The 21,872-nt window shown below is 45.4% G+C and overlaps 1 protein-coding gene across 3 annotated transcripts in view; it reads right to left on the bottom strand.

Annotated features, from left to right (window-relative positions):
* Positions 1-21,849, bottom strand: part of KAT2B (lysine acetyltransferase 2B) — a 99,033-nt gene extending 77,184 nt beyond the window's left edge. For 2 of the 3 annotated variants that reach the window (XM_045903871.3, XM_045903872.3), the window contains exon 1: positions 21,465-21,844. In XM_045903871.3, the coding sequence (XP_045759827.1) occupies positions 21,465-21,767 (303 nt within the window). In that variant the 5' untranslated portion in view covers positions 21,768-21,844. Of the gene's footprint in view, positions 1-21,464 lie in introns of all 3 variants that reach the window. The other variant, XM_064588496.1, reaches the window with a different exon arrangement.
* Positions 21,850-21,872: the final 23 nt, after the last annotated feature.

The raw sequence follows: 21,872 nt of genomic DNA, 5'->3' as shown, positions 1-21,872 counted from the left end.
TAAACATATATGTATTTGGATATGCAGAGAAACTAGACAGATACATACTTGGGGGGGGCAAAATGGGAGGAGGGAAAAGGACATTCACATTGTACTTTATATTCTTCTCTATGGTTCATATTCATGGGTTGCTTGCTAATTTTCTTTAATATTAATTCATCTGAGGGGAAATCATAATTCCAGAAAAATTCTAACGACAATAACAGAGCTCAGTATAAATCAGTTGTGGGGGAGGGAGGGTAGAAACCACATCCTTATCACAAACCACATTTAAGAATTCAAGGATCCAAAACTTTTCTCCCCGTGGGGTTGCTTATAAAAGCCTTTACTGAGGTTCAAGCCAAAAAGTAACAAGCCTGCAATTCTTAAAGAAGACAATATACATTTTTAGAGATATAAATCTTAACTTCACTATTGCAACAGACTTGAAGTAATCAGCCCAGAAAGAAAAGTTTATTCCCCTTCTTGTCTTAACATGACAGAGAAGAATGGCCGTGTTCATGGGGGGCTGAAAATGGGTCACAGATCTCATGGCAGAGAGATTTTGGAATAATAAAGCTTTACACTGCCCTTACTAATAAAAAATGTTACATCCCAAATATTAACCACACTTATTTAAGCTACTTGTGATAGAAGTGCTTATTGAATTCAACCAACAATAAACACTTACAAATGTAACTGAATAAAGGACTTTTCTTTCAAAACTGGCTCACTTTGCTTCCCCCACTGAGTCTTGGGATCCCAGTAGCTTTCACAAAGCAGAATTTTATGTCTTTTGTTCAGAACAAATGAGACTTTTTCCAAATAAATAGAAAATTCACTGAAAACTAGTAGGAAGATAAAAGGACAGAGAGAGCAAAGGAGAGGGGAAGAAAACACAGGCAGAACATTGAGAAATATAAACGTTTTGTCAGCCCCACAGCACTGCCACTATGCTGGCCAGGATGTGGCCGCCAGCCAAAAGTGGCTATCCAGTCTTCAAAACGGTAACAGGTCCACCAAGTTGGGATGCCTTGTAAGAGTAAAATAAATACTGGATTTCAAAAACTTAGTGTCAAAAACAGAAGAGGAATGTTAAAATATCTCATTAAGAATTATTTTCTAGGGGCACCTGGGTGGCTCAGTTATTAAGCGTCTGCCTCCGGCTCAGGTCATGATCCCCAGGTCCTGGGATCGAGCCCCACATCAGGTTCCCTGCTCAGCAGGGAGCCTGCTTCTCCCTCTGCCTGCCAATCCCCCTGCTTGTGCTTTCTCTCTCTGTGTCAAATAAATAAATAAAAAATCTTTTAAAAAGAATATAATACAATTAGTAAAATTTAACGGTTGATTTTTCTCTCTCCTTTTTTAATGTGTTGGAGTGAGTTGAACAGTGTCCCCCTAAATGCATGTCCACTTAGAACCCCAGATGAGATCTTATTTGAAAATAGATACGATTTTTGTAGATATGATTACTTAAGAATGTTGAGATGAAATTATCCTAGACTTAGACAGGGCCCTAAAACCAATAACTGGTGCTTTTATAAAAGAGGCAAAGACTCATTCCTTGGAGTGATGCATCTACACACCAAGGAATGCCAAGGACTGCCAGGAGGCACAAAAGGATTCTTCCCAGAGCCTTTGGAGGGAGTATGGCCCTGCTGACACTTTGATTTCAGACCACTGGCCTCCAAAACTGTGAATAAGGAAAGTTTCTGTTGCTTAACTCACCTTGTTGTTGATAATTTGTTACAGCAGTCCTAGTAAACTAATATATGTGGCTACTAGAAAATGTTAAGTTACATATGTAGCTCACACTGTATTTCTATTGGACTTCGCTGCACTAGAGTTGAAAAGGAATCTTACCCCGCCCCCCCAAAACCCAAGTCTTTGCTATGGACCCTAACAGCTTATGTCTAGAATACTCCCAACATTTCCTAAGTGGTTCTAAGTGGTTCAAGTTATAACCCTCTGAGATATCTGGGAATTCCTTGAGCTTGGCTCACTTGTTTCAGGACCTTTTTTTTTTTTTTAAAGATTTTATTTACTTATTTCACAGAGAGAGACAAAGCGAGAGAGGGAACACAAGCAGGGGGAGTGGGAGAGGGAGAAGCAGGCCTCTCACTGAGCAGGGAGCCCGATGTGGGGCTCGATCCCAGGACCCTGGGATCATGACCTGAGCCGAAGGCAGACGCTTAATGACTGAGCCACCCAGGCGCCCCCCCCCCTTTTTTTTGGTAGGATATACAAAGTACTTTCTATGCGTGTACACACACCATGGGACACTTGGAAACCTACATGCACAAAAACTTTAATACATGTGGGACTTCCTGCCCAGTTTCCTAAAGAGGACATACTAAGTCCTCCTTCAATGCCATTATCCTTGACTGCCAGCAAAGTACTTTCTGCCACGTGTTCCAAGCTGCGGCCACCATGCCCTCTGCCTTGGCCTTTCTATCTCCTTTCCAGATGTGCAGGCCCAGCCACTGTTCTTCCAGATAAGAGGTTTTCCTTCAAAACACCTTTCCCATGTCTCTCCTTAATTAGGCAAGACAGCTGCTATCTACGGGAACTCCCAAGGGGACTGGCCTTGTGGCTTTAACAAAGTACCAGCTGAAGGACAACCTTTTCAGGAATGTGCTGCCAAGCCAATTACTGCAGCAGCTAGCAACCCGGGCACAAGGAGGGGAAAGCTGCCCAGATGACTTCATCTCCCCCAAGAGCAAGTCTCTGTAGACATGGCAGAACCAAGAAGAAAAGGTCACTGGATTGCTTCAACAGGCCAGGATAAAAATTTTGCCCCAACAGAATCCAGGGTTATATGGCAAGAGAATGCAACAGCCTTCATTGTAGTCTACAGAAGCCAGGACAGAGGATGAGAAGGAAGCTAAACTGGATAAACAAGCGATCATGACTCAGATGACAGACAGACAAGGGAGTAGGGTGCTTACAATTCACTTGGTGTCGATGAGATGGGTGTGAAGACATTTGCGTGACATCCAGAGGAACAAGAGAAAGACAGTCAAGCTGACTAGCAGGATTCAGTCATGCTTAAAATCCTGGGAAGTCCTATTTGCTGGAAAACTGAAATCAGTGAGAGGGATGTCCCACAGCAAGAACACACTGAAGGGAGGGCACCAGGGTGGCTCAGTCGGTTAAACATCTGCCTTCGGCTCGGGCCCTGATCCCAGGGTCCTGCGATTGAGTCCTGCATTGGGCTCCCTGCTCGGCGGGGAGCCTGCTTCTCCCTCTTCCTCTGCCTCCCCCCCCCACCCCCCCAGAGTGCTTGTGCACTCTCTCTCTCTGTCAAATAAATAAATAAAATCTTAAAAACACACACACACACACTGAAGGGAAATTTATGAAGTAAAACTATGAATCCAACTTTTATTAAGCACCTAAAGTGAGAAAAGCACTTGTACACTTGTTCTTATCTCATCCTGTATGAGGAAGGTATTAATTATCCCATTATTCAGAAGAGAAAGCTGAGGCTCTAAGATGTTAAGAGATTTGCCTGAACTTTTTCAGTCTACCCTGCAGAAGCACTGGGTATGCTCAGGCAGATAACTGTGGTCCTGTATTTGTGTGTGGAGGTCCTCACTCTATTTTACTACCTCTCTGCTCTGGGTTAGACAAAAGTAGAATGTTTAAAAGTCAACACCAAAACCATTATGAGATACAACTTCATACCCTCAAGGATGGCTATAATCAAAAGAGTGGACAATAAAAAATGTTGACAAGGATATAGACAGGTGGGAATCTTCAAATACTGTTGGAGGGGATGTAAAATGGTAGCCATTGTAGAAAAGAGTTTGGTGGTTTCTTAAAAAGTTAAATATAGACCATTGAATAGACAGCCCAAAAATAAACCCCCACATAAAATGATTTTTGCCAAGACCATTCAACAGGGAAAGGACAGTTTTTTTCAACAAATGACACTAGAAAAACTGGATATTCACTTGCAAAAGAATGAAGTTGTTCTACCCTTGCCTCACACCACATACAAAAATTACCTCCAAATGTATCAGACTTAAACATAAAACCTAAACTATGAACTCTTAAAACAGAGGAAAAGCTTCATGACATTGAATCTGGCAATAATTTCTTGATAGGACACCAAAAACACACGCAACAAAAGAAAAAAATAAACTGGATTTAACCCAAATTAAAAACTTCCGTGCATCAAAGAACACAATCAATAGAGTGAAAATGCAACCCATAGGATAAAAAAAAAAAAAAAAAACTGCCGATCAAATACTTGATAAGGGGTTAATATCCAGATTATATAAAGAACTCCTACAACTCAGCAACAAAAGAATAAACAATCCAATAAAAAATGGACAAAAGACCTGAATAGACATTTCTCCAAAGACATACAAATGGTCAATAAATACATGAAAAAATACTCAATATCACTCATCCTTAGAGAAATGCAAATCAAAACCAAAATGAGATCCCCCCTCATACTCATTAGGACGGCTATTAACAAAAACACTGACAAGAACAAGTGTTGGTGAGGATGTGGAGAAACGGGAACTTTCGTGCATTATTGGTGGAAAGGAAAATTGGTCAGGCACTATGAAAAAGAGTATGACAGTTCCTCAAAATATTAAAATAGAATTACCATATGGTCTAGCAATTCCACTTCTGGCTATATACCCCAAAGAATTGAAAGCAGGAACTTAAATATTTAACTTCACACCCAAGTTCGCAAAAACATTATTTATAATAACCAAAAGGTAGAAGTAAGCCAAGTGTCCATTAGCAGAGAATGGATAAACAGATTGTAGTATATGAATAAAAGGGAATACTATTCAGCCTTAAAAAAGAAAAGAAATTCTGACACGTTTCAACATGGATGAACCTTGAGGACCGTATGTTAGGTAAAATAAGCAGTCACAAAAGGACAAATACTATATGGCTCCACTTGTATGAGGTACCTAGAGTAGACAGATCGCAGAAAGTCAGTAGTTGCCAGGAGTAGAGGGGAAGGAGGAAGGAGAACTACTGTTTAATGGATATAAAGTTTCAGTTTGGGAAGATGATTATGAGTTCATAGATAGTGGTAGTTAGTGATAGTTGCACAACAATATGAGTTTCTTTTCCTTTTTCTTTTTTTTAAAGATTTATTTATTTGAGAGAGAAAGAGAGCACAAGTGGGGAGAGGGGCAGGACAGGCAGACTCCCCACTGAGCACAGAGTCCGGGGTGAGATCATGCCCTGAGCCAAAGTCAGATGCTTAACTGACTGAGTCACCCAGGAGCCCCAACAATATGAGTTTCTTAATGCTAATGAATGATACACTTAAAAATGGTTAAGACAGTAAATTTTATGTGATGTGTATTTTACCACAACTTAAAAAAAATAAATGTTTTTAAAAGTTAAACATAAATTTACCACATGACCCTGCAAACCCATTCCAAAGTATCTGCCCAAGAGAAATGAAACATATATCCATACAAAGCTTTGAACACAGATGTCCACTCAACATTATTCTTATCAGTTAGCCAAAAGGTGGAAAGCATCCAAACATCCATCAACTGGTGAATACATAAACAAAATATGGCATATCCACACAGGGGAATATTATTTGGCATTAAAAAAGAATGAGATGCTGATACATATGCTATATGACTAGGCCTCAAAAACATTATGCTAAGTATAAGAAGCCAGTCCCATACTGTATAATTCCATTCATATCAGTTCCAGAAAAGGCAAATTTATAGACACAGAAAGTAGATTGATTAGTCTGAGGCTGGAGTGAAAACAGGTTTGACTGCAAATGGACAGAAGGATCTTTTGGGGGAGATGGGACATCTAAAACTCAATTTCCTAGAAGTCACTGAATTGTAAACTTAAAACCACAGACTTTTAGGGCATCCAATTATATCTAGCTGAAGTTTTTTAAAAAGGGAAGAACTAGGGCACCTGGGTGGCACAATTGATTGAGTGTCTGACTCCTGGTTTTCACTCAGGTCCGGCTTGGATCATGATCTCAGGGTCATGGGATCGAGCCCCGGGTCACGATCTCCCTCTCCCTCAGGCCCTCCCTCCTAAAATAAATAAAGAAGTCTTTAAAAATATAAAAATGTAAAAATTAAAAGGCAAGAACTGCTAATAACTAATTATCCCTTCAAATACAGGTCTTCTGCAAAGTGTCACCAAAATTGAGGTATATTTTCTCCTCACAAATTAAAGAAGCTTAAAAAGCTACATTTGGGGAAAAAAGGGGGGGCAGTAAATGGGGGTCTCCATCTCTGTCCTCCCCTGACGTAGAAAAGCAAAATAAGTTAGCATCTAGGTGGCCACACCTCCACTGTCAGAATTTGTCTTGGCAAAAGAGAGTAAGTCATTAAGTAGGTTGCCCTGTTCTTTAAAATGAATGGAGACTCTGGGGCGCCTGGGTGGCTCAGATGGTTAAGTGTCTGCCTTCGGCTCAGGTCATGATCCCAGGGTTCTGGGATCGAGCCCCGCATTGGGCTCAGTATTCACTGGTGCTTCTTCTGGGCTCCCTCATTCAACACTCTTGACTTGCTGACATCCAACTTTCTGGCACGTTCACAGCTTCATTCGAGCCTCACTGGACTCTAAAGGGATTTCTGTACAGTGAATCTAGTTCCCCTCCTTGGACTATAGTATAAACTGTAGGGTGCAGCCTCCGGAGAGCGGGGGAGGAGAGACAGACACATTCCGGAGATGCGAGAAAGGGAGTGAAAGCCAGGATGCAGGAGGACAGGGGAGAGGGCTAACGTTTTCATTTGCCACTGTAGTGAGCTGCCTGAATGTTCCTCTTAACGGTGTGCATGTGTTACTCTGGGAAAAAAAAAAATCTTTTAATCCTCTTTTAAAATAACAACACCTGAAGTCCCTGTAAGTTGTGATCCCAATAAATTTGGAAGTGAAGTGCTTTGGAAGCAATTTGGATAATGCTCTTGTGATTTGGAGCAGTGCTTCTCAAACTTTAATCTGAGCCCGAATCACCTAGGAAATCTTAAAATGCTGATTCAGATTCAGTAAGTCTAGAGTGGAGCCCAAGATGCTGTTTTTCTAAAAAGTTCCCAGGTGAGGGCCACACTTGGAGTAGCAAAGACCTGAAAGGAGAAAGTGGTCTGATGGATGTGTTAACACCTTCCTCTCTTCCCAGGATTAACTTCAGTTTTCCATATTCGGCTTAAATGTAAATGGCTAGCTAATCCTTTCTGGGACATAAATTCTTTCTTTCTCCACTGCGACAATCCTTCCAGTTCACACAGTTGTCCATGGAAAGCCAGCAGACACCATAAAGCTAGGATTTGAAACTGGGATTTTAAAAATCTGGGTACCTTTTTTTTTTTTTTAAAGATTTTATTTTTAAATAATCTCTACACCCAACGTGGGGCTCGAACTCACCACCCCAAGATCAAGAGCTGCATGCCCCACCAACTGAGCCAGCCAGGGGCCCCAAAAATCTGAGTACTTTTGGCACAGGTGAAAAGGAGAAGGTGGGAGTGGGGTTGGAGACTTCCCTCGGGAGACAAATTTGCCTGGAACTGAAAGTATAAACAGAAGTGGAAGGGAAGAAAAGATAACCAGCGTGCTAATCCAGGCAGAAACATCTCTGAAGACCTTAATGAACAGTGCCATTTCGGTCTGGAAAGTCACAAGAACACAGAGCAAATACTGCAGAGTGGTCAAGGATACAGAAGGAAAACGGAAAATATGCCATGAGGAAATGACCCAGGTATAAACACCCTATTCAAAGGCTCCTCTTCCAAGCTCTCCGAGAGGACTCTGACCTCAAATCAACAGAAAACCTTCCTGACTCCGCTGTCTGGAAGAAATCCTAGGCCCGGGCTGGAGCTCAATCAGGAACTGCCCTCTTTATGCTAAATAATCAGGTCTGACTGAATCAAAGGCCCAACCCTTGGGCATTATCTAAAAAGGTGCTAAATGACTCCGGTGCTACCCTACGGCCTAGGGATGGGCCAGACCCTGCATCACAGGGGAGTCACGTCTCCAGGACCAACCCAAACATGCATCACCCCTGGAAAGGCCTCAAGAGGTCGTGAATGACACCAAGGCCAAGAAACTGATGCCCCAGAACCCTAAATCCCAGACAATCCCTGAATCTCTTCTAATACACACAGAACTAATCTCAGACTTTATCGGTGAACTTGCCAACGCAGACACCTCAGTCTTCAACGGTGGAAAGACCTGTCAAACTGTTTGGCTGACATCGAGCAGGCCAGACAACCAGCTGACAGACAGAATTTTTCACTCTTCGGCCTGTTGTTCTGGCACCAAGTCAGCTGGGAAGAGCAAAATAAACAGTACCATATATGTCGCTTCCTCGGACAGCTCACATTCCCATGGTATCCATCATTATCCGGGCTGACAACTCGCACACCCACTTCACCAGCCCAACCTGCATTCCCAACTGCCCACACCTGGCATCTCTGCCCAGGAAGCTAGCTCTACATTAGGCTCGCCCTCAACCCCAACCCCCCTTTCCAACTAGCCTATTCCCTTCAGTGGCATCCGCCTTTCTCCCAGTTCCTGAGGCTCAGTACACCTGCATTCAATGCCCTCACCCAAGGCCATCTGATTCTTCTTTCCAAGTGTCTCCCAGATTTACATCTTCTCCATTCTCACTGGCAGGGCCCTGGGTCAGGCCTTTAACAGCTGGTTAGAAGAAACAGCTTTCTTCTCCTTTCTTTTTTTTTTTTTTTTTTTTTTTGACATTTTATTTATTTATTCATGAGAGTCAGAGAGAGAGAGAGAGGCAGAGGCAGAGGGAGAAGCAGGCTCCCCGCCCAGCAGGGAGCCCGATGCGGGACTCGATCCCAGGACCCTGGGATCATGACCTGAGCCGAAGGCAGACGCTTAACCATCTGAGCCACCCTGGCGCCCTCTTCTCCTTTCAATACATCCCCACTCCTGCTCCATCTAACACGCACCGGACCCATCCCCCTACTCTAAAATGCCATCTAACAATGTCCAGCATTCCTGCCTGATACTTTCCAAGGCAATTTTAGCCGACATCATCTTATTTTCCCCTCCCAATAACCCCACAGGACAAGCAATTCAATGCTTACAGAAGGGGTGTGGCTTGCCTGAGTTACCCCAGCTGGCAAAGGAGCAGGGAGCCAAAACTAAAACCTAGAACTTTTCACTGGCACTCTAAAATATCTCGGGTCTCCTCCTCCTTAAAGTGCAAAGACTCGCTATTATTAAATAAATACAGTCCAAAATTTTCTACCTGAAATTCATGACTTTCTAACAACTGGTTTCTTCTCTACCCAGAGAGATGTTCCTTTTTTAACCCACAATTTCTGTGTACTTGTTTTTCCTTTTTCTTCAATTTGGCTGGTCTCTTTATTAAGATCGGTAGTTATTTAGCTCTACTTTTAAATGTAATAGTAGCTACCATTTTTGAGCACTTAGAATATTCCAGATACTAAACCAAACTGCTAAGTGGATTATCTCATTTTATTATCAAAACAACACTGGACTACTAAAAGACACACCTAATTTAACACATCCAGAAAAAGGACTCTTGATTCTCATGCACTTCTAAAGCTGCCTCCCTCGTGGTCCTGCCCAACTTTATAGATGGAGCTACCATCCTTTCCATTGCTCAAGCCAAAATCCTAGACATCGGGTTCATTTCAAGTCCTGCTGCCTCCACACTCCTAATATTGCCCCAAACTGGCTAGTCTCCCCCACCCCACTGCCATCACCCTCATGCAAGCCACCGTCCACTTTCTACCCACACTGCAGTAACTTCAACTGGCTCTCTTTTCTTTCTCTTGCACAATTTACTCTTCTCAAAGGAGCCAAAGGGGATGCTTTAAACACAAATCTCATCTGAATCCATCTGAAACAGTCCAGATGCCCAACAGCAGGTGAACAGATGAACAAACCGGTACATCCATACAGTGGAATACCTCTCAGCAATAAAAAGAAATTAACCACTGACACATGCAACAAGGATGAATCTCAAACATATCATACTGAGTGAAAGAAGAACAGTATGTACTGTGTGGCATCATTTATATGAAATGCTAGAGTATCAAAACTAGTATATCGTAATACAAAGTAGATCAGTGGTTACCTCTGAGGGTGAGGCATTTGAATGGCAAGCAGCATTAAGGGAACTTTCTAGGGTGATTAAAATGTTCTGGGTCTTGATATGCATTTGTTGAAAATGATCAGAACTGGAAATCAAATCATTTCACTGTGTGAAAATTATACATACTCGGCCATCTGGCCCCATCTACCTCTCACTTCATCTCCTACACTTGTCCCCTTCCCCCCCATCTAGCCACAAGGGTAACCTGGCCACCCTCAAGCATGCCAAGCCATTTCTGCCCCAGAGTCTTTGCATTCCCCACCTGGCACTCTCTCTACACACACACACACACACACACACACACCCAATGGCTAACTTCTTGTTGTCATTCAGGTCCCAGACTGTGTCCCATCCACAGAGAGACCTTTTTGGGCACGTACTGGAAGGATTCCCTAGGCACTGTCATTTACTTCTCTGTTTTCATTCTCTGTGTGGCATGTGGCACTTACCACTTTCTGTTATTTTCTTGTTTACTGTCTGCTCCTGCTACCAGAAGCAAGCTCTGCAAGAGTAAAAACCCATCTGTCACTGTGTCCCCAGCATCTAAATCAATGCCTGGCACATGATATAACAGTTTGTTGAATGAATGGATAAAGTTGACAATATCACGCTCTCCATTTTACAGCTATGAAATCTGAGGCTTGTAAAGGGTAAGTAATCTCCCCATGGTCACAGAGCAAGAAAGCAGCACGTCAGGATTCAAACCCAGGCAGTCTGTTCCCTGGGTCCACGTTCCAAAGCACTCTGATGTCTTGTTCCCTTCACTTTTGCTTCTCTGTTGTTTTCTACTATTCGATCCACCTAGGCTGAGCCTCTCTCCTACACTTCTACCTGCCCCCAGCTCATAATGGTTTTTCTCTGTGCTGACTTCATGCTTGATTATTCCCTCGAATCTTTCTTTCCCTCTATACCCGTCTCCCCAGCAAGATGAGGGGCTCCTTGTGGCTTTCACTTCCTTTTGTCACTCACCACCCACCAGGGCAGAGCCTGGGCACAGGCACCTAACCAATACTCATGGATGTGTTCCATTAGAGGTGGGGTGAGTCAGGTAGTCCTTCCTATGGGTATATGCAAATCCTGGGTTACATGACTCACTTTGCTATTTCAAAGTAATGCTGACCTTGGCGTCCTTGGCATTCTGCCATCCAGTTTCAACACCAGCTTGTTAGAGCTAATGCAAATTAGAGCTGCCACCATCAGTCACTATGATACTACTCAAGTCTCATCCCTGTACTTCTGGAATCTCCTGCATACCACAGAAGCCTCACAGAAGGCTGCACAGGCCAAGAGCATGCAATGATGGGGGCAGGACATCCCCACTGAAGAGATTACTCAAAGCCTCCTCCTAAGGTTAGGGGGCGCATCATTCCAAAAGGATCATTAGAGACATTATTCACACTTTTTTGTGAAATACATGCATTCATCTCCTGATTAAAAAAATAATAAGCCCTGTGTCTGGGCTTCTGGGTACAAACAGAAGAACATATCAAAGAAAGCCCATGGTAACCTTTAGTTTTAAGTGGGCAGCAAAGCAACAAAAAATATAAATAGTAGTTAGAGAACATGTCTTTGTAGGTGATTTTTTTTCTAGTTCACTAACACCATAGAGACTTTTAGAATACATGGTAGGGCCTCTTTCTCACTTCATAGGTGTTTGGTTTTGTTTGGTTTTTTGTTTAAGATTTTTTTGTTTATTTGAGAGTGAGCGAGAGAGAGCAAGCATGAGCAGGGGAGGAGTAGAGGGAGAAGGAGAAGCAGACTCCCTGCTCAGCAGGGAGCCCGATGAGGGGCTCAATCCCGGGACAACAGGATCATGACCTGAGCCGAAGGCAGACGTTTAACCGAATGAGCCACCCAGGTGCCCCTCACTTCATAGGTTTTAACTCCACTGTCTCACAATACAATTCCCGTGTGAGAATTTACTTCCAATTTGCAGAAGAGGAAACGGTGGTCAGAGAAAGTCACATAATTCACTCAGAGGAGGATTAAAAGTGGGTGTGACTCTCCTTGTTCTATCTTGTGGAAATCCAGGCCACCCGGCAAATGCTGAAGGTCACCAGGTCTGCTGTGAGCACACAAGGAATGGCACTTAGTGACAGAGTCAGAAAATGCTGTTCCAGCTCCAGCTCAGGGCTGCCTTGCTCCTGGGACCACGAGACTTTGGGCATGTTTCTAAATCTCTCTGAGCCTGTTACCTTGTCTCTACAACACAATTTCCTTTCTTCCAATCTCACAAAGCCTGTGAATATGAAATTCACTGTGAATATGAAATTACCCATTTATGGGACGCCTGGGTGGCTCAGTCGGTTAAGCCTCTGCCTTCGGCTCAGGTCATGATCCCAGGGTCCTGGAATCGAGTCCCACATCGGGCTCCTTTCTCAGCAAGGAGCCTCAGCCCTCTGCCTGCCTCTGTCTCTCTCTCTCTCTCTCTCTCTCTCTCTGATAAATAAATAAAAATCTTAAAAAAAAAAAAGAAATTACCCATTTATTCAACAAATATGTGTTGAGCACGTACTATGTGCAAAGCACAGTCAGTGGACCTGGGATATGAAGTGAACCAAAGTCCCTGCTTCAAGGAACTTCTGTCCCAAAGGAAACAATATGATATATATATGATTTCCAAGTGTTGAAAAATGCAGTAAAGGAAAACAAAACAGGTAACCTTAAAGAGTGATGGGGTGCTGCTTTTTTGACAGGGCGTGGTCAGAAGCCTTCTCTGAAAAGTTGGCATTTGAGAACAGACCAGAATGAGGCTTGAGAATAAGCCACACCAATACCTGGAGAAGAAGAGTGTGCAATGCAAGGGGTTATCAGCATGTATAATTAAACGCCAGAGATGAAAGCAACTCAATATTATACAGATTCAAGGGGCACCCTAAGTGGCTCAGTCATTTAAGCGTCTGACTCTTGGTTTTGGCTCAGGTCATGATCTCAGGGTCCTGGGACTGAGCCCCCCCCACACTGGGCTCCACGCTCAGCAGGGAATCTGCTTGAGATTCTCTCACTCCTTCTCCCTCTGCCCCTCTCCTGTGTGTGTGCACTCTCTCTCTAAAAAAAATAAATAAATCTTTAAAAATATAGAAAGATTCAATTCTACTTCAATTGTGATGAAAGGTGATGAATTGTCATAAGGAATTTAGACAGGAGCTACCTAAGCAGAAATTTAAAGCAGCCCATGGAAATAAATGTAGAGTAAATAAATGGCAATAAGTATAATGTAACACCCCCAGGTACATGTGCACACGAGTAAAAAAGACAAAAATCCTGTGTTAAATACATCAATTACAGAACAGATTACTTCGTAAGTGTATAGTCCATATGATTCCATTAAATAATAAGCTTACATATTTCACAGGAGTTTTCAAGGATGAGCTGTTATGCCAAAACTGTGTTTTGAGTAATAGAGTAAATCTGTGCTCCTCACTGCCTCTCCTGGAAAGAGGTGGCCTCACACTTCTGGGGACTGGGGATGTGGGCGGAAGGAGGGTGAAGGAGAATGATCTCTTACCTGCATCTCCATCCCCTAGGCCAACAACACAACAGAGAGGTGTCAATGCCTACCGGAGCTTTAGGTGCTGGGTTGTAGCCAGCCTTCTAGAAACCCTGCCACAGCTCCCAACATGTATGGTTCTGCCTGGCTTGCAAGATACAACATATAATTCTAGGCATCTTCCAGAACCAAGGATGTGAGAACCGAGCTTCACACGGATATTCACCAGGAAGGACAGACCGAAAGAGACTCCAGAGGCGGAGGAACTATGCAAGCTGGGCATTCTATCAGCTGTGACGTCCGTCACAGGCCCCCAGCACCCACCTCCCTAGCGTTCTGCCCCTCCTCCATCCCAATGCTTATCTACAGCCCTCCTTGGTTTCTTGTCCCCCATTCCTGCCCTCATGGGTTCTTCCCTATATTCCAAGAACTTTCACATATGCTAAATTCTGAAATAGCAAATTCCCATCTTTTCTTTCAAAGATTTAATTAAAATTCATTTTATGAAGTTGTCCACACCCAACGACTTCCATCCTGAAAATGGCTGACAATTTTTAAGCTCGTTTTTACTTTAAGAACATGTGTCTTTACAAACTACTACCTGCAGCAACATGGATGCAGCTCACGCACATCATGTGAGTAATAAAAGCCAGGTGCAAAGAACGCAGGCCACGTGATTCCGTTTATGTCAAGTTTAAGAAAAGCAAAAGCAATCTCTACTAATAAAACAATAAGGGTTACCAGAGGTGGCGAGGAGGCACAAGGGGGCCTTCAGAGGTGCTGAAGATGCCAGACAGCTCTCTCTGAGTGGCAGCTGCACGGCCACGTGCCTGTGTAAAAATTCATCGAGCTATATATGCTTATGATATGAGCACTTGACTGTCTGCATAATAAAATTAAGAAAAAAATGACTTTCCTCTGAATTGTGCTGAAACACTGCTGTGTGAGGAGTCTTCCACGGAGCTGTTTTGGGACTTCTAAACATCCAAGACAGTCAATTCCTTACCTCTCTGGCACATTTGGCACCTTCCACAGCCTGAGTACCTATCACTTTCATCTTCCTTCAAGAAGGAATTCTAATGGGCCAGCACAGTGACCACTCTTGATTGTCCGCTTTAAAAGAATCAAGGGCATGCATCCGTCTGCCCTAGCCCGGTAATAAAAAACGCTTATTTTGTTTGCTTTATGGCCTGCACAGTTACAATGAACTAGAAAAGCCTTTGAACATACCTCACAATAGGAGTAACAATAAACATCAAATGAGAGCCATGGAACGCGTGGAACAAAATCATCTCTGTAAGCCACTGAGAAGACCATCGCCTCCACCCCACATGAGAGTTTGGAAAGGGGACGCACAATCGTGCACTGGAAAGAAAATCTACTACGTGGGCCAGCTTTTCCCTGAGCAGCCACTGCTGCTGAGGAAGTTGCTTAACCTCTTTGGGTCTCAGTTCCCGGCTAGTAAAACGACCTTCCTTACCTTCCTCTTGCCCCAGGTAGAAGCAGCAAATGACACCAGGCGTAACACTGTGGCAAAACACTATCAACAAAACTGCTGAGACCCGTGGAAAGTTTCCAAAAACAAACTAAAACAGACATACGTGGGCTACCTGTATTCCTAGAACTTTCACACATGCTCACCTACTCCATCTTCACAGTAAGTCGATGAGGTGGCGCCCTGACTCCCACTTCACCATGCAGGAAACCGAACCCCAAGGCTGTTACGTGGCTGCCCAAAGGCACCCAGCACGGAGGGAGAGGGAGGAGGACTCTCCAGGTTTGCTCCAGTAGCCGGCCAGTCCGCGCGCCTCCTGTTCTGCCACAGGTGCTTCGTGTTTGGATCACGTTAGGAGTAGGAAACCATTAAGAGTAAGAAACCGTTGACAACCATTCCCAAATACCTACCTTCCTCTCCTGGAGAGAGGGACAAACCAAATCAGAAGCCACTGAGCCTTGGAAATCCAAAAGTTTTACTGGCACTGCACACAGTATCCAAAGCTTTCACCTGAGAAGCAGATGTTCTGATGGTGCCAAGGTACCTCACATGAAACTCTGTTTTACCCTCAACATTCCCTATGATGGGTTAGACCTGTGGATTTACCTGACAGAAACGGAATTAAATCCTGCCTATGTGGACAGGTAACCAGGTTTAAATCTGTTCAGTGGTTTTAAAAAAACAAAACAGACAAAATAAACCAAAAAAAAAAAAATCAAAAAACAACACACCAGCACTGCATCACCAAATGCTATTTGCAAGCACATGCTTCCTAAAACAAAACACTCCTCAGCAGATTTTTGTTCTCTTTTGCCCTGTAAACTACTTTCTCAGTTACATAAAACTGCAAATTGCAATCTGAAGGTTTTGCAGGCTTGAATTTCCATCTTCCCCGAAAGTTTATGAAGAAACAATTAAATCTGGTCATCTTTCTCTCGGGCTTTTTGTATTGTGCCTGCCAAATGAAATATTTTTCCTATGTCTGCCTGGCTCCATGATATCGCCTCTTAGAGAAGTCACATGAAATAACTGTATGCTATAGATTTATGTGGCTCAAGACCACTCTTTTAAAAACACTGTATCTACACCGCTCCATGTTTGTGCTTTGCTGTAACAATACTCCTTATCTGATGAAGTCTCCAAAAAGGTATTTTTAATTTGGTTTCTGTTTGCAAACTGTGAACACATACAAAGTATCACCTTAACAAGGCGCCCAGGGCAGGAGAAAAGTTTTTAGGGAGACAGAAGAGGTATAAGAACTGAACTGTAGTGATGGACGCATTCTGTACACCTTTACTCAAAAGCATCTGACTGCACACTTACAGCTGGTGACTTTTATGATCTATAAATTATACCGTAATAAAGCTGTTTAGAAATATGCCCCATGATTCACCAAGTGACATTTTTCAGGTTTCAAGTGTTATGCAAATTAACCTTAAAAGCATTAATTTTTCCTATGCTGCAAGTGTATTCACGGTCAATACAATTTTCCTCTAAAACAGGGTTTCTCAACTCTAGCACTACTGTCATTTGGGACCAGATAATTATTGTGCAGTCTATCCTGTGCAGAGTGGGCTACTTAGTAATATCCTGGGCCTCTACTCACCAGTTGCCTGTAGCACTGCCTCCCTCACATTGACAATGACCAAAAAATGCCTCCAGACATCGCCAAAAATCCCCCGGGCGGGGGGGGGGGGGGGGGGGGGGGGCGGCGGCGCGAGGCTCCTAGGTAAGAGCCACTGCTCTAGATTTTGACAGTTGAAAGAGAAATTAGCTCTCTGGAGGAGTGACTGACAAATACAAACAAAGGTGTTGGGGGCTCTCCCCAACTTTAAGACTTGCTCTAGGGCCCGATTCACCAGCTCCTGGCTGGTAGGTTGGATAATTTTTCTCTGCCTCTGTCCTCTACATATTCTACAATCAGTGTTACTTTTAGATTATCAACCATTATTTTTTAAGTGAAGCCTAATTTTATAGCCCGAGTCACTCTCCAAGTATGGCAGTCGGCCCAGAATCGAAGCAACTGGCTTATCCATAAATGCTCTGTGGCCACTGACTCTGACAGACAATGCAGCAATTACATTTACCCAGCATTAATCCAACACTTTTAGGTTCCAAGAACTTTGGAGGGCCCTTTCTCTTTTAACTTCAAGGGTGAAGTTATGGTCTCCATTTTATAGAGGAAGTAATCAAGGCTCAGAGAAAACCGAAATGACTTGTGCCCAGGGTCACACAAGTGGCAGAGCTGAGATTTGAGATTCTCTAAATCCCACGTTCTTTCCTGACTTCCACCTTAACAGTGTACTCCCTATCCTGGGCTGCTTTAGGGGCTTACCACGGGCCAGACACCCAGCTGGACGCCTCGTGCATATGAGCCCAGTTTAAATCCTCCCTGTTATGCAATGAGACAGTATTATTATTCCTACTTTACGGACAAGGAAATGGAGCCTGAGGTAAAGTCACTGTCCAAGGTCACAGTACTGGATCTCCTCAAGTCTGAACTCAGAAGCACATGCTCTTGGCCACTGTATTGTACTGCTTCCTTTCATGTATAAATGGCCTGTTTCATTAGGAAGAGTCAGTGGGCTTTTTTAGTAAATTATTGTATTAAATTCAAGGACATTGAGATTTGGCCTACTCATACATTTACTTAAGTTTCTTCTATAACACTAAAAACCCAGTCCTGTGGACACCTGTGAGAAACCTAGAAATGTACTGTGTGAAAGAATTCCCTCTACCCCACTGTCAAGAAGCAGTCAGGCTAAAATTTCACTACTACTATCCTTAAGAGCTAATCATTTCCTCAGCTTTCTCTTCTCTAGTTCATTCACCCAATCAATAACCACATCACTTAGAATCTATTCAGAGACAAACACATATCAAATAATCACAAAATTAAAAATTGTGATAAAAGCACTACGAAGGAAAAGTAAGCACAAGGGGGTTCCAAACAATTTATATTGGGAAGTCTGGCCAAGCAGGTAAAGGAAATGCAAGGAATGTGAGATGTGCAGGAAGAGTTGGGAGTTAATTTGAAAGGGAGTCAGGAAGAGCTTTCAGTCCCAGTAAACAGTACGTGCAAAGGCCCTGAGGTAGAAGGGAACCATGTATGCAAGGCCCTGAAAAGGGGCCGGACACAGCAGTGGTAAGGCCCTGCAGCAAAGAGAAATTAAGGGTCCCAAGTAGAGTACAACATGGTCAGATCTACATTTTTAATGATTACTCTGTGTCACACAGAAGCAAAGTGACTCTCTGAAGCAACCTTTGCCAGAACATAGTTCAAAGAACTCTACCCGGATCCGGCAAAACAAGTTTGTTTGTTTCTTCTTTTTTCTTCTCTCCAGGGTGTGGCATACCACCCGGGCTGTGAACTAGCTCCCTCCTCCTCCTGTTTCGTTTGTGAAGTTTAAAGGCCCGATCTTTTATCAGGTCTGGGACCTGTTTTTCTTTTAATAGCCCCCAGTAAACTACTCACCTCTTTCCAGGTCCCTCCTCATTCTCTCACCTCTCCACTCCCTCCAATTATGCCAAGGGGCCCATGAGTGACAACAGGTCCTTTTGGGGCTTTCTTAGGTGAAGGATGGAGACAAGCTGAGAAAGAACCACAGATCTGCTCTCTCACACTCCCCTCACACCCAACCAAGTACAGTTTAAAAAAAAAAAAAAAAGGCAAATCTGAGAGAACGTCACTCCCCAGGTTAAAATTCCCAGACTCCGCAATGCCTTCTTGGCCACACACATTGCCCCCCAACCTGGTGGCCTCAGCCAATGCAGCATTAGCTCCTGCTGGCCCAGCTCCAAGCTTTCACAAGTGCTTTCAGTTTCTCCACTGCAAGAAGCTTCATGTCACCCCACCCTGCACTGCCAAGAGTCCTTAGCACCCACTGACACTTCCTCCAGGAAGCCATTCCTACCGCACCCAAGAACTGCCCTCCTCTGAGTTCCAACACTACCCTAAGAAAGCAGGTTTTTTTCACGTCATTGTACATGGTTCACTGCCTACCTCCCCAGGCCCCAAACACACGCATGCACGTGCGTGCACACATACACATACACTCAGTAGCTCCAGGAGAGCACATTCTGGGTGTCATGGCCCCAGCATCTAGCACGATGCCTGGCACCTAGTTGGGACCCCTCTAAATATTTACTGAATGAATATTAACTGAAGTAATGAGCAAATGAAAATGGACACTTCCAGAGTCTCCCAGGAGCAGAAAGCGAGGCCTTTAATGAGAATTTTCCCTTCCTAAAAGTCTGATTGTGAATGTGACCATGAAACACGCAAAGTCACAAACATTAGAAAAGAGGCTACATCTCACTCTCAGAAATCTGAAAGGATAAAAAAAATATCAATGGAGGGCACATAACAGGCTCATGGTTTTGGGGACCAAAACTTCAGGGAAGTTCTCAGGTTTTAGGGCAACAGTAGGCATCTGGGAGAGAAGGTGTTCATGATGGGCACCCAATAAAAAGCCAGGACAGGGGGCGCCTGGGTGGCTCAGTTGGTTAGGCGACTGCCTTCGGCTCAGGTCATGATCCTGGAGTCCCGGGATTGAGCCCCATGTAGGGCTCTCTGCTCAGCAGGGAGTCTGCTTCTCCCTCTGACCCTCACCCCTCTTTTTCTCTCTCTCAAAAATAAATTAAAAAAAAAAAAAAAGCCAGGACAGAAACGCTGACAGTTCCTACACGAACCCATTCCGGCTCCTGAACGTCAAGTACACCACGTAACTGAGCTTGTTTTCAATTCAGGGCACAGTTCTCCCTTCTGCCTACTATACTCCAGGTCTTGTTGCCATTAGTCTTATGTCCTTTATAACCACCTCCTGGCCCTTCACCCTTCTCTTTTTTTTTGCAGTCCTTCAAAAATACCAACCATGTATTGCCCTCAAAGGAGGGCAGTTTGCTTTCTTGGCTGAATTCGAAAGGGATTAATAATAATATTGCTCAGGTCTGAATTAGGGACTTGCTACTTGAAGTGTGGTCACTGGACCAGCATCACATCAGTTGAGAGTTTGTTAGAAATGCAGAATCAGCCCCACCCGAGACCTACGGATTCAGAATTAGCACTGAAACAGCTCCCCAGGGGATTCCTATGCACCTTAAAGTTTGAAGAGCCCTAGAGCCAGATCCTACATTCGTTCAGCAAATATTTAGTAAACCCAAGTAGGGTACACAGTAGGCATTCAACATATACGTGAGGATGTGAATGGTGTGGGGAAAAGGGTAAGCACAGACATTCCACTGAGGTTGAGAAGCTCCAGTAAATACTAAAAACGGCATCACTGGGGAGAGAGGTTCCAGCAGGATTAATAATCTTTACTACATCAAAATTCAGAAGTGGCCCCCGCAGCTTGGTTGCGGGAATCTGGACTCTGGGAACTTGACCCTGTTTGCTGCAGGCCAGAGATATACATGGGAGGTGTGTGAGTGTCTCTTCCCCGCCTCAGCCACAGGCCGCAGGAGCTGACGAGGCCAAGTCCCCGCCCCCCTCAGCTGTCACCCTGTCAAAACAAAGCCGCTGCTGACAGCGCAGGGCCAGCCTGCCCCGCGGCCTCGGGCAATCCTCCCACCCCGGGAGCACGGCGCCCACATCTGGATCTGCAGCTGAAGGGCTACGGGGGGGGGGGGGGGGGGGCCGAGAGCTGGGATGGAAAGGGGATGGCAAGACACGCGCGTCCTCAAACTGAGCCGTAGTGCCCGCCGCGCTGGGCTGTCACCTTGCCAAATCCTGTTTACACCTCGAGCAGCTGGGACAGCGTTTTAACTAAACAAGTAATAATACAATAATGACGGGGCTGTCACCGCGCGCAGCAGCGCCTCCGCCCTCAGCCTAGGGCGCCGGGAGCTCCCGGACCCTCGCCTCGGGCTGTGCCCACGTTCCCACCCCGCGCGTTCCGCCCCCTCGATCTCCCAAAGCGCTGGGAGTCCTGAAGCCAATTTCACTCTCACTCCCTTCCACTCAGCTCCTCCCAATGGGACATGGAGAGAGAACGAAGAAGAGGGGTCGCTCAGATCCCCCCCAAAAGAGTTTCCTTGGCCCTGGGACGCTCGCCACTTAGTAAGCGCGGCTCCACTCTCTGAAAGGTGCCTCCGGCGAACTCCTACAGAGCAACAAAGCCCCAGGGCAGCCCAGGAGCGCAAACGCAGAGGCAACTCCTTCCAAAGGGGAAGAATGAAAGGCTCCCGATCTGAGCGATCCCCTCCGTCCAACCCAACAGGACTCTTGTCCGAGAAGCAGCTAATTGGGCGCGGGCGACAGCAGCACTTCCGCGGTGCAGCGGCCCCGGGCGGGAGGCGGGAGGCGGGGGCGGGGGGCTGGAGGGGGAGGGGGCGGGGGTCCCGCGGGCAGGGCCCTAGCCCCCCTGGGCGGCCGGGGAGCGGCGAGCGAGTACCTTGCAGGCGGAGTACACTCCGAGTTTCTCCAGTTTCTTGGCCCGCGGAGCCGAGCGCAGCTGCGCCTTCTTCACGGCGATCCGGGCCGAGCCGCCGCCTCCTGGTCCTTCGGCCGTGCCCGCCGCCGCCACTGCCGTCGCCGGTCCGCAGGCGCCCGAGCCCCCGGCGGCGGCGGCGCACGGGGAGCCCTGCGGCGGCGCGGGCGGCGGCGCGGGGGGCTGCGGGGGCAGCGCCCCGAGCCCGGCCCCTGCCCCGGCTCCTGCCCCGCCGCCGCCCGGCCCGGCCCCGCCAGCCTCGGACATGCCGCCCCGGAGCACGGCAGGAGGCGCCGAGTGTCAGGCGCCGCCGCCGCCGCCGCCGCCGCCAGGGTCTCCCTCTCGGGCTCTGGTCGCCGGGAGAGCGAGACC

Source organism: Mirounga angustirostris, unplaced genomic scaffold (assembly GCF_029215605.1).
Source record: "Mirounga angustirostris isolate CCGP_5_RB_7025 unplaced genomic scaffold, mMirAng1.0.hap1 SCAF_1, whole genome shotgun sequence".
Taxonomy (NCBI): Eukaryota; Metazoa; Chordata; class Mammalia; order Carnivora; family Phocidae; genus Mirounga; species Mirounga angustirostris.
This window is presented reverse-complemented; position numbering and strand designations above follow the sequence as displayed.